Source organism: Centropristis striata, chromosome 18, assembly GCF_030273125.1.
Source record: "Centropristis striata isolate RG_2023a ecotype Rhode Island chromosome 18, C.striata_1.0, whole genome shotgun sequence".
In the NCBI taxonomy this organism is placed as follows: domain Eukaryota; kingdom Metazoa; phylum Chordata; class Actinopteri; order Perciformes; family Serranidae; genus Centropristis; species Centropristis striata.
The window spans coordinates 15,401,376-15,420,257 of record NC_081534.1 but is presented as its reverse complement, the minus strand read 5'-3'; the positions used below and the strand labels follow the sequence as shown (position 1 = coordinate 15,420,257).

Genomic DNA, 18,882 nt, shown 5'->3' with positions numbered 1-18,882 from the left:
GTTTAATGCTATGAAAACAGGGTTGTAATGTCATGATCGACAGCTGACAGCTGTGACTCTGAAGTCAGCTTACAAGATGGCAGCGCCTGTATCTGGAATACTTTGGATTCACTTTTAAACAGTGCAAGAAGGTGGAGATGCATCATCCATTCTTTGTTCAGTCTATGTGACATCTTTAAGGTTTTGATCTACAAGCAGACATGGCTGTATCATTATTTCTTGACAATAAACTTGTACTGACTCCCATTGGTACGTTTTCTTTATGCTAAAAATGGGCATTATGGATATTAGAATGGATATAACTGTACAGGAAGGAACACATTGTTCTCCGTCACCTGCAGATATTAACCTTCAGTCTGTCTCTGCAGGTTGGGGAGTTTCGGGCTCACGCAGCCGAGTGGACAGCAAACGTGTCAGCAGAGTTCAAGGAGACCCGGCGGCGACTCAGCGTTGACATCTATGACAAGTTTCAACGTGCTGCATCCATCAAGCGCAAGCTGTCATCCGAGCTGGGTATTAACGCGTCCATCAACCAGGAAATGACCCCCGGCAAGAGAGCGCTGTCCACCACTCTGTGTGAAGACAGAGAGGGCAACCCCAGCTTGACTCTCTCCCTCAGTCCTGTTGCAGGGACCCTGGCCAGGAACGGCAGCCTCTACCTGAACGGCCTCAGCCCAGACTACGCTGACCGGCGGGAGATTGCCATCATTGAAAATCTAAAATGAGGAGCAGCGTGAAAATTTGATTCAGGGAACTAAGTAAATCACATCTGGTAGCAGACAGAGCTTACAAACACATACACACTATTGTGTTTATATTGACTGAGCATCTGAGATAAGGTACCTGTGCACATTCTGTAAGTGGATTGTGCTTCAATCATTGATTGAAAACCTTGAGAGTGACTTCAACGCAGATGAATTGCCAAGCTCTGGGCTTTCTTTTACGTGTGTTTCAAACACTTGGAGCTCACAGGTTGCATTCACTCATTGGAGGAGGCCAACTTCTTTTCGTTGTGTCCGTGCCAAATGATCGACAGCTGTGCGACTGAGCCAAATCAGAAAGAACAAATGATTGTATCAGAGGCATGAGTTTAACAAACTTTATCTCATGAGCAGGAAGGAAATGAAAGCCCACATTGAGGTAGCAACACAGCAGACATCATCTTCTCATGTACCTACAAACAAGCCTGTGAACACACAGAAATAAGTACATCCAGTAAACTTAGAAAGCAATAGATGTATCTGTGCTCATCTCTTGTCAAATTTCCAGAGGCCCTGACATCTGCATCAGATAAAGAGGATCCTCACCGCTACGAACACTCCATAATCAACAATAAACACTTGTTCTTGATATGGCAGCAGTCCTGTAATAACACATAAGAATGTGGCTTTTTCTTTTTAGTTTACACTTCTTCCAGTATGAATTTATATGCCTTGCATTTTCGCCGCCCTCGCTAAAGAGACGAATGTTGACTTTTTTTGTTTCTCCCTGACTGACATTCAGCTTTTCACCCTAAGGAATAATCCAGTTGTGCCTTACTGAAATCACACTGAACATGTGAGGATGGTGATGCATGAAGGACCGAGCGGCGCTTTGTCCGTCCACTCATACTTGTTATATATGAGCACAGTAGTTATAAAAAGGCGTACATTTAGAAGGCATCTTGGAATAAAATCAGCATGAAGATGAGGCAAATGGATGGAGAGGACATGGATTTTTTTTATTTAATTCATTTTAAGAGGAATCTACAGTTTGCATGGCAACAGTGTGGAGAAACTGTTTCTTAACAACTGAGAAAATGTCACTTTTCTGTCTGCCAGTGTGATTTTGCCATTTCCTACAAGTCTTGAATGTGTTGAGAGAATTACATTAACCACACAGTGCCAGGCTCCATGATCAGACCCCGTTCTCCCTTATACCAAAGTAATGATCCTATTTTTAGATCTAGTTGTGATCAAAGGACCAGGAGTGCTTCTTTCTCATGAATCTGAAGCATAAAGCTGGGTGCATCAACACAGGCTTGTTTTTCCAATTGGAAATAAATCCTGGCATGCATGGTACTGTAGAAATGAAAGCTCCTGGTGTGGAAAAATACTGCATTTTTACCTTTCTGCTTTCTATGTTGCAGCTCTCATCACCACATTAACATAGAAAGTATATTGATTATTGTCAATATCGAATGTACACCGTCAGTGCTGCAGTGACTAAATTATCAAGATTTTAAAAGGTCTATGAGTTGTATCACATTAAAATAGAAGCATTGATTCAAATGAATCCCCTTTCTGCAGCTGATTTGATGTTAATTAAAAATTGATTAGAGATTATGAAAAAGTTAGTAATGTCACAGCAGTTAATAATCTCTTTGATTGTTAATACAAAATGTACTTACTTAATTTCATATTTTAAACAGGCCCCTTTTTTAAAACAGTTGCTTTTAATGACATTATACATATATTTTAGGTTCTGGTCTCCTGGTTGAATGGTTTGGATTGTGTGTCTTATGATGTTATTCAGTGCTTTTTATCCAACACAATATGCTGTAATATTTTCAATACATTTGATAGTGCTATTTACAGTTTGTAGCATTACAATCTATTTATGATACAGTGTGACTTACAAGACAATACGCCATATGTGGCAAACCAAGCCTATCTGTCTGCTATACCAAATGTCTATAATGTATGAGTCATCATCAGGTGGAAAACAGTATGTTTTGTAATATAGCAGGAGGATCCAGATGCACCAGCTCTTTGTAAGTTTACAAGCTCGATTCCAAAGAAGTTCGGATGCAGAGTTAAAGATAAGTAAAAACAGAAGGCATTGAAATCAGAGCTCAGTGTATATTTACAAAAAAACAAAGGTTTATCATTTCAACTGTCTTTAACAGTATTTGATTGAATATCGGTCAAAAAGGGATTTGCAAATCATTGCATTCTGTTTTTGTTTTCTTATTCCAACATCCAAACTCCTTGAGAATCCTGGTTGTATTTGTAAATAAGTGATGGGAAAAAACAAGGTTGCACCAAACATACATAGAGACCAGCTGTTACTAAATAAGTGCACCATGTAACACTCAGGCGGCAATCTCCGTGCCTGAGCATGGAGGCCAACCAGGAAGTGCATTAAGCCTGCAATTCACCGAAAATTCCAGTAGGGGGTGCTAAGTTTGGCTGCAAAAAAAATCTGTCCATTCATTTCAGTGCAAAATTTGAAAACTTCTCACTTGATTTATTACCCCAGAAATTTTTTTCAGGACAACATTATGGTCTCAATCGCTAGTAAAAAATCTTCTTCAAGACAATTTGATGTCAATAGTTCTAATAATGGCCCCATTTAGAAGAAAATAGAAGATAAAGAATCGTACTATTTGGGGCGTGGCTACAGGTCACTGACAAGGCAAGCCGTCACCAGGCGAGAAGCAGAGCAATGCGTATCCACGGCAACGTGTCAATAAAGTTATATATAACGTTATATAGATAGAAAAGAGGACGTTTACCGATTTGGTCTCATAACTTTGACCCTTTCACACTGTATTTTCACTTAATGACAGTTTATTTGAACGTTTTGTTCAGTAAAAATGTCTTGTTCAGTGTTTGGTTGGACTAACAGACACTCCAAGGAGTCGCTGCTCAGTTTTCTGAGGTAAGAAAGATACATTTTGTTTTTGTTTTTTTGCTAGCCAAAACTAACATCCCAGTTAATGCTCCAATTAATGCTAACACGAATTAGCAGGGGCTTCTCTCAGTCGGGTTGCCGGTGTAGAGAGGCGTGTAGTCAGTGTCGTCAGATCCCTCGCGCTCCGCCACAGTCCAAATATGGTTGCTCTGCGTATCGGAAACAAGATGGCGACGCAAGATGGCGACGAGTATAACGCTGAACTCGAGGCTTCCAACGGGCAGTCCACAAACCAATGTGTGACGTCACAGTGACTACGTCCATTATTTATATACAGTCTATGGTAACACCATGTAACATTTATGTAGCTAACTGAATTAACCTACAAGTTAGCCTGCTCATATATTACACATTTAGAATGAAGACTAAAACAGGTAATGTTATATGGTTAATACATTAGCTGATGATTTATTTCTACTGGGATTTCTAATGGGGAGATTAAGATCAGATACTTATGCCATTACAGTTAAACTAATAATAATGGCGGCCATGTTGGCAGGTTTAAACCCACTCATTCTAAACTGCATGAACATGCTATGAATTCTGAAACACATTTCTCCACATATACATAAACAAATAAGACAGAGTAATACCTATATTTACAAAAAGACAAAAGTAAATTTTGATATTACCACTCAGCCTCATAAAACTCTAATTTTTCAATTAGAAGACATCAAAGATGTTTCCAGTTTACGAAGCTGTTCACATTCACCATTCATGCTTATATCTAAGGAAAGTAATGCACTTTAATGCTTGTCTAACCAACATAACTGTGAGCCAGGAGGCACAGCTTATTACGACCCATATTGACATTACTAGGCAGCAACGTCTAGTGACTGTAGTTATTAAGATCCGTGAAAGGAGGATGTGGATGGGTCAAACACAGGACTTTCATCCAGAAACAAAAGTCATTGTTATTTTAAGTTCTGTACATAAGTTTACTTGTTACGTACAGACTTTAAACCACAATGTTCAAAACTGCAACCGTTTCATACCATTAAGTAGAATGATCATATTGCAGAAAATATCATCCAGATCAGTTATGAAGATATGTTAAATGCACACATTCAACTAGCTGATATATTACTTAAGTTTTAATTGTTCAACAATTGGCTGGCAGGACTTTAAACACAAATTTAAAAATGCATTTACAAATAGCTGGTGCAACCCAGTCTAGGACTGTTTTAAAAGGCTAGGTGGTTTGCTTTCTCTTTATGTTTTCAGTTTCCTGGTTTTCTTGAAGAAAAAAAAATTGTCCTAAATGTGAGCACTGACTAACTGCACTGTAAGGTCATCAGCTGTCATGTGTAATCTAGTCAAAGTGGAGTCACAAAGACATTGGGAAGAAAACAAGATAATAAGGATAGACGGCTCTTTCATACATGGTTGGGTTTCTAGAAATATTAATCTTCTTGTGTTTTTCAAAAGCAATCAATAGCATCAAAACACTGACTGTAGGTTGTACTGACTCGCAATACACTCAAAGAAACATGACCAGTACAGTATCGCCGGAGGGGAAAGCAGTCCTTAGTGCAGCTGCTCAAAGCAAAAGCCCCTGGAGTCTCTTTTCCCCAGTGGGCCGAGTGATTGACAGCCACTGAGAGAAGAGCTGTCAGTGCTGGAGAAAGTCAAGGAGTGCTGTCGATGGAGCGTTACGTAATATATCAGGCCATGCTCTGCCATATGGGAGGATACCCGTGAATGATTGTGTTTACAGTAAGTGTGTGTTTGCATGAATGAATGTGTGAATGTGCGTGAGCATTGGGCTTTGACAAAACTAATTTAATTTCCACCCACAGCATTTTCACAGGGCGTCCCAGGGTGACAGTTTTTAATTAAGTCTGTGGCTGCATCAGAGCCTCCCTTCAAGCATGTTGAATGTACCTATCCATTCATGACAGCAGAGATGAGCCTCATTATGAATGTAACCACATTTATGATTTAACAGTAGCTATGATTTATGTATGCAGAGGAGTTCAATTAGCTCAGTGCGTATGCTGTGATAACAACTACAGGCTTTTTAAAGCCGCTGGCCCTCATGTAGTTAAAAAACAATGCCATAAAAACATAATTATGTACCAATCATAATCCTAATCATCATAATAGATGACATTGTTATCTGAAGACCAGAATGAACATGTGCATAAGTGACATCAAGATCCATTTTTCATGTACCATAACTTTGATTTGGATTTTGTTACTAAAAATGTATGCATGAAAATCTTTTTAAATGAGACCCATCAAAGTGTTTACTCTGTCATTTTAAATCCCAATGTAAAAAATGTGCCAATATACATTTCAGGGGTCATGTACACACATGCACATTTTATAAAAATCTACATGATTTCAACAAGTGTTGCATGCCACTTTAAATGTTACTTCCAGTGTTTATGGATCACGTGTCTATAATTGCAGGCTTTGCTTTGATTTTGATAACAATATGGCAACTACGTGTTTCCAGTATGTTAATAGGTTAATGTTACTGTATGTCACGTCAAATCATGACAAACTTTTCAGAAGGTTTAGAATAAAATATTTTATATGGAAAAAAAACTGAAGGTCACTGTTTTCTTTCATCTGTTGGACAAATATGGTATAACTCTAATCATCACTTATGTTATTTGTTAAAACATCCCATGGAAATTCCAGAAAGATTAAATAATGAGTTAGAAGCCAATTGACAAGTACTGAGCGATAAACTGAGGGCAATTTGTTATAAATGTCTTACAAATTCATAGTTTTAGGTTTAAAAAGGGCTCGGTAATTGCTGTTTGGGGCACTGTAGTTTTTTTGAAAATGCTACTCAAACAGTAGTAAATAGTGTGTTTGTCTGGGACTATTTTTAGTGGTGGATTAATACACATTCGGTGCTCTTGTAAGTATTTCTGGCAGCAGGACAGTACAGATGCATCTCAATAAATTAGAATATCATAGAATGTTTATTTATGTCAGTAATTCAATTTAAAAAGGTGGAAATAACACATTATATAGGTCCATTACACACAGAATGAAACATTTCATGTCTTAATTTATTTAATGTCTCCTAATTATAATAATTATGGCTTACATTTAATGAAGACGTAAAATTCAGTGTCTCAAAAAAATTTGAATATTACAAAAGACCAATTTTTAAAAGTATGTTTAATATGGAAATGTTGGCCTCTGAAAAGTATGTCCATCTATATGCACTCAATATTTGGTTGGGGCTATTTGACTTGAACTACTGGAAATTGACTTTTCCACGATATCTAATTTATTGAGTTGCACCTGTATATTAGGGAATTGCTGAAAACTACAGTGTCCATGCTCATGGTAATGAAGAAACATGTAAACCAAAGCTATGATGTGATACATTTGTGTTTTTTTAAATAGTTTTAGGCACAAAACAATAACCTACATCATGATTTAGCTACAGATGCCATGCTTAATTTGTTATTTTTAGTGTATGTCACCAGCCTTTAAGGATTACTCACAAAAAAAGTAAATCACATCATAACAGTGTGACTGGACTAAAATGTACAAAAAATCTTACATAATGTGATTTCTGCCGTTTTGTACTTTTCTACTGCATCCTTACACTGTGGTGTTTTTTAGTAATTTGTCGTGGTTTGCTCCCACATGAGACCCTTATTTTTCATAAAGAATTATACAGCACTTGTCCCAGATAAACAACCTGCAGATGGCTGTTCTGTGCAATTCAGTAATAAAAGACAGAGTGGTGTTTGATCAAATGAATACAATGACAAACCCTTTGTGATAATGGATCAGGGCTGACAAACTGATCTGAGTCACAAGTTACAAAATGTTCTTCATGGCTCCAAGAAAAGTGTGGACTGATAAGGCTTTATCGGCAACTTCACTTACCACATACGTTTTGTTTTGAAGATCTCTTTGTGTACTCTTTGTGCAGTATATGTACAGAAATATAACATGCAGCTTGCAACATGAAGACAACAAGCACTCTGATCAGCATTTGTGACGGTTTTCCTTAATGCAAACTGACAGGTTACTTAATGACTAAAGATGGAGAGTGACATTGCGCGTCACCTTGCTGCCTCTGCCTTATCAACAGACACACAGGACCATAGGCAGCACATCCTCAGATGCTGCATTACACTGAAAGGACACGACCCCGACTTTCAAATGGTAGGCACTATGATTCACTGCCGAGTTGATTGCAGATAGGCTTTATATAGACACAAAAAACAACACATATGAGCTCTTTGTTGGCACAGAAGTATGGTGATTTTTGAGTGTTTGACTCATTTTATTTGCTTGTAAAGTATGTCCATCTATATGCACTCAATACTTGGTTGGAGCTATTTGGCTTGAATGACTGAAACTTTAAAAGTTCAGCTGTAAGCAGTCTGAACATATAGCAGGGAGTAGACTTCACTATCCATAACTGTCTTAGTGGACCCTTGCAGTCACTCAAAGCATTCAAATAGCTGCTTCAGATATATACAGTGCAAAGAGGGAATATTTTGTATCCTGCAGACAGGCGACCACAGAGCCAGCCTGGCTGGAGATTGGTTGGTTCATTAGTGATTCCATCTGCAGCGACATCAGAGAAAAACGGTGACTCAGCCACCAGCCACTGCCGTCTCGGCTGGAGAGGTACGAGGTACACGGTGAGAGCAGCAGTTACCTCACACATTGAGAGGGAGCTGAGACTGTGTGTGGGTGGGTGGGTGGGTGCATGTGTGTGTGTGTGTGTGTGTGTGTGTGGAGGGGGAATGGCTCAATGTGACAGGTCCTTTGCAGACTTCGTAATTCAACAGTGTTATTTAACATATAATTGGCTTCATAATGTATTCTCCTTTGTATTTCATTTTTTATATATTTAATTTTTTTGTACCAATTATGTAGAGCTGCACCGAGCTGCTGTCCCCACAAAACACACTATTGAACAAATTTGAGAGTATTGGTTTTGGAAATACTGTCCAATTGCCTCCATTGTGAGACATCAATTGTGGCACAGATTCTCTGCATTGTTACTATGTGGAGACTAGCTCTTGTAATGACGAACTCAGCTGAATAGGATGTGTGTCACTGCAGAAAGATGAAAAGGCAGAGCATAAGAGCTTATAGGTAATTCAGTCAATGCTCACCACTTGTCTCTAGACTTTTAAAGAATAATTCCACATTGTGACATATTTCTCACTTTCTTGCAGACAGGTTGAAAGAAAGATGCCAGGTTTATGTCAATTAGCTGTAATTAACAGCAATTAGCTGCAAAAAGCAGAGATAACGACAGCTAATGATGACAGCACAATGCCAAACTTGAATTGGTAAATGGACTGCACTTGTTGTTCTATATACTGGTGGCCAAGGCTATCCTACATGGTGCAACTTGACATCATTGGGAATTCATAAGACGATGAACACAGCATCAGGAGCAATCAGTGTTCAGTATCTTGTCAAGGACGTAGCACAGAAGGCAGGACTCAAATGCTCGACAAAGTTCTGGATAATGCTCAAAAGACGTTTATTCCAAAAAGGGTCAGTTCACAGGCAAAGGTATCCAAAACGAGAGGCAAAAAGGCAGAACCGAAAAGGCGAGCAACGTTTCAAAAAACGACGCGGCTCTGACTGTGAAATGCTGTAACATGAGCTTGGAAGAACTGCAACGAGACAAGACACAAAAGGGGGTTACATACAGGGCTAATAGGTAGTGATGAGAAAAAGGTGTGGGAGACGCAATCGGGGATCAGGTGCACACAGACGAGGGGAGGGGCGGGGCAGACAGGGAGTTGAAACAGAGACAGGGGTGAGTAATCACAAAATAAAACAGGAAACACAAGACATGGAACAAGAAGGGAAAATAAGATACTTAACAGACGGTGGAATCATGACATATCTCGCCCAAGGATACCTCGACATATAGGCCGCCTTGGTCAGGGATTGAATCACCAACCTTCTGAGCCACAGCCACCCCCACTTGAGGCTTCATAACCAGTGGGTGTCATCCCAGTGACTACGTCCTTTATCTTCATACATTCTAAGATTTTAGGGCCTAGGCTGGCAGCCTGTGTTCCAATGTGTGGTCTCCTCTGTGAAAAGGACCCTAATGCAGGGACACCATCCATGATTGAATGTCTGTACAAAATTTAATGTCTTTTACACAGGAGACACAATAAAATGCTTACTGTTAAATACTAAGACAGAAATTAGAAGAAATGTTTACAACATAAGAAAGATGGATAATTGATTGTTAATAAAAATATATTAATAACCTGTACGTTTGATTTTTTCATAATATCATAATATACACATAATTAAAAAAACAAACAAATGCAACAAGGGGATCCCCGACAGAGGCTATTGCTATATGGGAGTCCGTGGCATGGCCAACTTTGGGAACCCCTGTGCTAGGCTAAGCTAATCGCCCCCTGACTCCACACAGAATAAATAAGAATAAAATAAATAAAAATGATAAAGATGGAAATTATTCTGCCGTAAATGGACCATTAACCAAAAATCCAATGCACATCTCCTCATCCATCTCTTGATCAGAAAGCAAATAAATATAATATATAACTAGTAAACTAGTAAACTATAACTATACTTCTGAAAGGGCCACAGGGGCTACTGCCGGTGTGTGTTCAAACAATTAATACTAGTAATGTTATGATACTATATTATATACAAGGAGCACGCCTACAACAAGCATTCCTTTTCAAGTATTTGAAAAGGAGTGTGCGCACTTACGCGCGCATGTGTGTGGGCGTGCGTGCGTGCGTGCGTGCGTGCGTGTACACAGACTTGCGTCACAAAAAATGTGTATTCTGTAGAGAAAAGTAATAGCACACCGATCACGATCAAACCGTAGGTTTTGATATATAATTTGTCCTGCAACTCTTCAAGTTGTAGGACTAGTAGCGACGAATTTGCATCCAGAAGAGGAAGAAGAAAAAATCCACAGTATAACAATAGTGCTCTTTAAACCCAATCAGGTGATGTCTCAAGTGGGGTATGGTCCTTCTCTAAAGCTAGAAAAACCTCTTTTCAACAAAGCTTTTATTGCGATTGACCTTTTCAATGAGATAAAGTCTAAAAGCCAACCTGACAGCAAAGACCAACTCAGAGGGAAATGATTTAAACTTTACCCTTTCCCTAAATATAACAGCATTTTCCTGTCGTGCAGTGTGTTGCAGATAGGATATCCTCTCACACTAAGAGGATGAATGACATCCTAACCTTTTACTGCTTCAAAGCACCCTGTGGAGCTTGAATATATATAGTTAGAGGTGTCCTTGATGAATAGTAATGACAGCAAGCTAACGATATGACTTTAAATATACCTTGAATGTTATTTTAGTATGTAGCCAATATGCTGTAAGATTAAAGGTCCCAAAATACTCCTGCTATGAAAACCAAGATAAAGTATTGCCACAGTGCCATACCCCGTCACCATACACTCTTGTTAGGACTGACTGTACATGCTCAGTCTTATAACATGAATGAGTATTTCAGAGTGTCTATATTTCCTCTCAAAATCTTGCAGATGTTTAGTGAGAGTTTAAAAGCATCTCTGTGAAGCTGTGATATGGAGTCCTTGCCCAAGGCATTAAAGTTGACTTCACAAGCTAAGGTCTGGAAGGATTTCTACTCCATTAGACATATTTGTGATTTTATAGCACAGCACAGATGTCAGAGTGCCACCGTTCTCTTGAAATTTATTGGCAACTGGCTATTTGCAGCTCTCACTATCTCTTTGAAACAGGATGAAGAAATACACTGTCCCTGTTCCGCCTTCTGTAAGCAATTCACAAAAGTGCTCTTGAGATGGATATTTCCTTTAAAAAATTGAAACACATTCTTACCAGAGAGCTAAGGTGGATTGCATCAGTTGTTTTTAGTCTAAGTCAAAAAATCTGGACTTCAGTTTTATCTGCAATGTTCAGTCTAGGCAGAGAAAAAGGCTGATGTCGAGGTCAGTGGGTCTCTGTAGTCTCAACAGTTACAGTTTTAAAAATCAAATAAAAAAATGTGACCAAAAGTGTCGCTCATGGAGTGGTTTACTAGTCTCATGTTAACAGAACAAACCAGAACTGTCCCTGTATTTAAAATGAACAAAACACAGCTGGGTATGTGTATATTTAACTTTGGACAGAGTTGTTTTCTTGCCAGGTTTGACTCCGGACACCCTGGACTCTGGGTCTGTGAATAGGGCTGCATGGCTAACTGAGCTAACACACTATCGGCAGCTACAGTTAGCTAGCAGCTTAAATGGCATTAAATATTATAGGCGTCTAGAAAGCAATTATGTCAATCATCTGATTGCATATTTTTCAATGAATATCGTCCAGTAACAATTGCTGTCCGATCAATTTGGGCATCAGTATTTTTTTATGCTTATTTGTAATAAATAAATTGTAACTTGTAATAGGGAGAATGGTGCCTGTGTCATCCTCACTCTGCACCTCGAACACGCCTGTCCTCCCAATATGCACCATTGGTGAGCAGCTAAAAACTGCCACAAGAAGTGGCTTTACGACAACACATAACCAACACCAGCTATGTCACTGATTTTGGTGAAGCTGAATCATATTTTATCGAAAATAATAGGAGTTCAGGAGCCTCTATGGACACCATCAAAGAGACAGATAAGGACATTGAAGGAGGAAGCTAAGGAGAGATAGCCTGGGTATACCCAGACTGCCTTGCGCGCTCGAATTTAATTTCGAACTGCGGCGGAGTCTGGAAACCAGGAAGGATTCTTAGCCTTGTTTTAGGGATCCAATCACAGAGCGGGGAGGGACGGCAAGACGATGACGCGTACTACTCGGCACTCGGAAGCTTGTAGTTTTCCGGATGCAACATGGCTGCTGCAGACGCGAAACTCTCTTTAGCTGTAGATGGTGTTTTAAATAGTTTACAGCGAAAGTTGAAAGGCGAAAGGTCTGTCGGCGGCTCTGCTGAGATCACCGGCGTTATGGTAGCGGGGCTATTAGCGTCGCTAGCGGCTATTAGCGCCGCTAGCGGCTAATAGCCCCGCTACCGCGGACAGCGGAGCCGCCGAGAGGCCCACAGCAGCTTGTTTATTGCCCATAAAATCAGTGGATGTGTGTGGCTGAATGACATGAGGGGGAATAAAGCGTGAAAATAAATAATCTTGCAGAAAGCGAGAACTGGAGGAGCAAAGCAGCAAACAACACTCTCTCACAGACACACACACAACAAACATCCATTTCTGTTGCTCTACTACGTCATCTGGTATAACTGATCTGATTGGCTAAGAGCTACCTACAGACGCTTTTGATAGACATTCTAAGCGTCCAATAAACAGCTCTGGAGGATCGTAAACCACACCTCCTCTACGGAAAAATACATTGCTCCTTGCCAGACTAGCCCTCATTTGAGAATAGTCTGGTGTTAGCCAGGCTAAAGGAGAGATACAGTAGAGAGAGTGACTGGGCAAGAGGCTGCCACACGAGAGTAAATCTTGTCTTGCCTAACTTTTATAGATCACTGTGCAATAAAAGGCAGCAGACAGACACTTAGCTGGCATTCTTGCTGTTGAACTAGTAAGTAATATTAGTTGGCTTGCTATGTCTTGTGTTGCTACACTTGCTTGCTATTTGACTGTGTCAAAATTGTCCTCCCTACTAACATAAATAATGTAATCACAACTCATATACATGTACAATATTTATGACAGCAGTGAAGAAGTGTTTTTTTTGTACTTTTGAACTGTAGAGAAAAAAAAACATTTCTAATAAAGGTAATTTAAGAAATTTAAGCTTTAATTCACAAGCATAGATACTACGCCAGATTGGTATCTATATTCTCATCTGACTTTTGGCAAAAATTGAATGAGCATATTTCCTGAAATGTTTAACTCTTTTATTTATGGGCATGATATGGTTACATTCACTTAAAAAAAACATTTTATTTACAGCAGGTAACTCCATCGACAAACTCAGATTGACATTCTGTTTGTGCACTGGTCAGACAAATTACATTTGCTGGATATACAGCCGGGGAGCTCAGGTATAAACCATCACATTTAGATGGCCAAGCATCTAGATATCAGCAGTATGCCCAAAACCTGTGCCCTGAGCTATGATATTAATTACACCTGTGCTGTGACAAATCAAGACCTGTTGATTATGTGCAGCTGCTCTTCGGAGCCTGGGATGATTGTGAGCTTTTGTTTTGTGTATTGTTTTGTTCTGTTTCATCTGCTGTAAATTACAGTTAATCAGTAAAGTACCTCAGACCTAGCATTTTCTCCTCCTGAGCCCCAGTATGCCCAGTTTGTTTGTGCTGGAGAATAGGAATAAGATATAGTGAGAGCAGAAATAAGTGCAGCTGTTCCAGAGGGATTTAAGAGCATTCATGCACAAAAGAAACCAATCAAAGAGGCCATGATGAAGAAGTAGCTTTCGATCCATGTTCCTACGCAGAGAATTCAAGCAAGACCGAACTTCTGTAACTTTGATTGGTGTGCAAAAAGGGTTGACCTACAGGGAAATTTGAAATAACTGCTAACCTCTGGGGAAACATCAGCAAGCAAAACACTAGCACTATACACACAATAGCACAGCAAACTTAAGGTTTTAACCAGGCATAGATTAAGCTAAAGCACTGCAAGTTCATTTTTATGCTTTCTTGTTAGATATGGGAGGCGAAGGTGAAGCTGATCCAGATTTTATACTACATCTGAAAAAAAGGCTTTCATCAGAGATAAGGACCTATGATGTAATAGGAAAGAAGATCTACCAGTAAACACACAGATTCAGAAAACATACCCTGAGGGCAATTGTCTGAATATCCATTTATTTAAAAGATTCACATGAAAAATAAATGAAACTATCCAATTTATTAAATTCTGCAATTCAACTAATTCAAGCCTGAGACTCTAAATCATAAATGCTACAAAACTACTGTTGTGCAATGATTACTGATATGAAAGCAAACCATGTTGAGGTTAAAGGCCTGAATACAAAATATTTATGCTGCAGGTAGATTACACTGTGCATACACAAGCAGCTACTAGCAGGGCTGTTAATTATAGGAAGCAAAGCAGATTTATACTAGGTTTGTTTGGAAGGAAACAACTGAGTTTCACTGAGGCCAGTGCATTAAATGTATTTAACAGCTGAATCCGCTGGGAAAAGGATGTCCTGCCAATGTGAAGCAAATAGTGTAGGTCAGTTTAAGTCTCACCGTTTCAGGCCGACTACAAACAGGCGCAGAAAAAAGTGAAATAAATGATAGTTGTCAGCCACATCAGCTCAAATACTCAGGAGGAGGACGTGTGATAAGTCAAGGGAAACTGGAGAGAAGGAAACCTCGAAGGAAATCTCACACATGAATTGGCACAAGATGAGAGTCCTAACTCTGTAAACAGGAAGTGCTTTGTCACAGTAAAACACAGGAGGGAAGTGAGCAGCGAGGAGAAGCATCCACAGACGGCATCAAATTTGATTTATGATTTAATTCCAATATGTTTTCCAGGTATGATAATATGTGGGCATATACTGTATTAAGAGTTTAGTGGTGTTTGTGTGTCTTTTTTGAATGACTCTGTTCATTGTGCACTCAAAAGTATTTTAGCATCTTTTAGCTTACGGTTTTGTTTTTTTTTACGGCCTACAAGTTTACAGTTTTCGTTCACTCTCATCAACTTGCTGTTTTCAGTGTTGTGATCGTGCCACATGTGAATCTTGGGTTCATTAGTGAATTTGAACTGATGTGTATTAAATGCAGCAGCATTTCCATCCACCTCCAATTTGGTTCTCTGACAAGGGTCAGCCAGATGTCTCTTCTCCCATGATGCTTGGCATTTATGACACCTACAGATGAGTTCATTGGTCAGGAGACCCATGAGACCATTGGTGGTCTACTGTAAAAAGCCCAGCACCCCTTATCTTTTTCCTCTCTCTCCACTGCTTGCCGAGTCAGCAACACATCAATAGGTGCGCTTCCATTAGGTACTTTTCCCTCTAGTGAGCCACTATGTGTGTGGCTTGGGAGAGAGGATCTGCCCAAGATTCGCCCAACTTCATCGGTTAGCTGCTCAGGAAGCGGCTCAGAAAGTACCTTCCTTGGGTGGGTACTTTTCTGAGCCGCTACTCACTAGTCGACGCTGATTGGATATGGTTGAGGTGGAATATGACGCGAGTGATTTGAGTTTGATGCAAAACCACAACATAACAGCGCCATTTTTAAAAGAAATATGCAGCGCAGCAGACAAGAGAATCGATAACAAGAAGAAGAGAAAACGATGGACAAAGGAAAAAGAAAGACCACCGACAAGTGGGTTGACTGAGTCCAGGCGTTGCTCATCTACTGGGGGCAAGAGAGGGTCCAGATGAGCTTGGAAGGATCCAAGCATAATGAAAAAACATTTTGAGAAATTTCAGCCCACTCACAAACACTGGCATACACTCGCACTTGGAACTTGCAACTTATAAAAGATTAAAAAGTTGAAGCAAGACTAAAAGGTCACAAAGGACCACAACAACAGGAGCAGCTCTGACCAAAGAACAGGGAAGTGGTTTGAGTTGCTGGACAACATCCTCAACCACCGACTGGCATAAACAGCCAGCAGCTCGATAAAACATTCTGTTCCACCAACAATCACGCAGGCGCCTCTAGCACCAGAGGACGAATATGAAGAAGCGATCATTCCACTACCAGGTATTGTAAAACTACACTCTGAACATGCCAGTATTGATTTTAGAAAGAGAAGTTAGTTCTTGTTTGTCCTATACGATGTACCTTCATGAGTGTTCATGAGCTTGCTGCACAGCGCTTTGTGCTACCTGGCGCCGCTTGTACAATAACACTGGCAAGAAATTAACACTGGTAATTGAACACGGTTCTAATACATTTCCACACATTTTTTTTACAGATGATCTTACAGAGACCACATTTGTGACACAGGAGACCACAATTGTCACGGACGAAAGCTTTCCAAAAAATACTCAAAAAGTACCCAGTGAAAACACATCAAGGTTGGATTAATGACACAAAGTTCATTGCAACCAACAAAGAAGACTTCCTCAACAACAAGGATGAGCCAGAAACTTAATTTGCAAGAAGGAAAATTATTGAAACTCAGCCTGAAATCAAACCGTCTTCAATGCCCTCTCCACCAAAAAGGATTTCCCCTTTCTTAACTTGACTGTGGTAATATAACTGGGCTTAGATAAGAAAATCAAGTATTTGCCCTGTGATCAATGATTTTGTTTATGTGTGTTTTCAAGTGTAATATTTTGTGTAGCCACATCATTTGAAGTTGTATGTTAATTTTGCTTTACAGAGACATTAAGTTATACATGTAAACTAACTTTACTAGCTTCTTTGATTTGCGCACACTCTGATTACCATACAATATACTTAAAATTGACTTTTAACAACATAAAAACTATTTTTGTAGAGGCTGCACATTTAATTATTATTATTATTATTATTGAATTAGCACATGGCCATTGTCCTCCAAGGAAGTAAAAGGCCATAACACTTTCTTGCGGTATTTATGACTCTTTGTGTGAAGAGCTTCACCCAGACACACACACAAACACACGTTTTCTCTCTTTTGTAAGCCTACATTAGATGAGACTTTGTAGACCTCTATACTCCATAGATCGTGTGCTTTTATTTGATTACTTGTTTATTTAGAATAAATATCTTTCTGGAATATAAACGCTGTCTATTAATGTACACTGTGAACGATATGTCAACCTCTTCTATGAAAACAATTCCAAATTCCTTCAACCACTACTAAATATAAATATGGTAATTTGATTATAATTATTAAGTTAAATATTAATCAGTGTTCCAAATTGATGGTTTAGTAACTTTATGAGACTGGTTTAGATGAATTGGCTATATTTTTTCTCTTTTTTACAGAGTGGTGCCCCATTTTGAGGTGACTTAGAGTCAATAAAGTCATATCATTTATTATAATTAAAAATGATTTATGCTAATTATTAATAATTCTGATCATCATCTAACCACACTTTTGAACTGTGAGATCCACACAAGTGTTGCTCAGGTTCATCCTTACATATCTGATATCCTTATGGGAGGGATAGCATTTGTGATAACGTCCTTTTTATATATTTGACGCCCCATGCAAGGTATCATTTATTTATTTTTAAAAAACATCCTAAATTCCCAAGCGATTGTAGTATGTCATGTTCATTACCACCAAAAATTGCTTCATGTTTTTTTTAATATATTTTTGCTTCTTCTACTTTTCATTTGAAACCAGGCGATTAGGCTGAATCATTTAGAATAGTGACAATTATTATAGGTGATAACAGAGGTATGTTACGCTATGCAGATTATTTGCAGTCTCTCTTTAAAAGTGCCGTTTTTAGAATAGTTATCTAACATGGTGGCTCAAAGACTTCCATTTTATCATCCATATAAAGGGAAAAAATATTTGTTGCAGTGCGTGTGTGTCTCATAGAACCTGATTGCAGAATCAGAGTGTTGATTGAAGTGGTTACATAATCCCATTCATATGTGAAGCTCAGCACCCATATGTTTCTGCACCCCACATAAACCCACATACACAGCCTTATCAGAAGCAACATTAACATGCATGTCTAGGATACATAAGCTTACATAAACATGCCAGCTTCCCTGCAGTCTCAGGTTATAAAATGCAGATCCATATGGGTGGGGAACAGGCACGCAATGTGATAGAGAGCTGGGAAATGAGTAAAATCTGCAAAAACAGATATTTGAGAAGACTGTAAAGAAGATGAATGGAGTGGTTGTGAAGCCTCTGACACAGACACAGAAAGGTTAGACAGTATTGTAGTATTTCTCTGTGAGAAAATAAATCACTGCAGCTCTGCAGGATGGCTAATCATTTATCAGGACTACTCTAGACAGCAACAGATGTCCTCTCAGACCTTTCAAACATTAACGGCAAAGCAGAGCGCAAACAGCAGAGCTTAAGTAGACTGAACACAGGTGCAACCAATAATTAATCAACGCAGGTGTAAACGCTGAGTCTAATTAACTCAAGACGGTCCAGCCGACTCAGCGGAGAAAGTTCAACGAGAAAGAACATCTGTAGTGACAAACCAAATAGGAGGAGAAACAGAACAAAACCCCGCTGTGACACAATAAATTGTTTCCCCCGGTGGTCTGCAAAAGTCAATCCTCTCACACTGAGAGAGATATTTCACAAAAGGAAGTCAGGAGCAGACACCATCAAACCCTTGATTGAACTGT

The 18,882-nt window shown here is 39.2% G+C and overlaps 1 protein-coding gene across 1 annotated transcript in view; it reads left to right on the top strand.

The window, feature by feature from the left end:
- LOC131991192 (potassium channel subfamily K member 2-like) overlaps positions 1-5,303 on the top strand; it is a 37,819-nt gene extending 32,516 nt beyond the window's left edge. The window contains exon 7 of the mRNA XM_059356525.1: positions 369-5,303. Coding sequence (XP_059212508.1) covers positions 369-725 — 357 coding nt within the window. The 3' untranslated portion in view covers positions 726-5,303. The remainder of the gene's footprint in view (positions 1-368) is intronic.
- Positions 5,304-18,882: the final 13,579 nt, after the last annotated feature.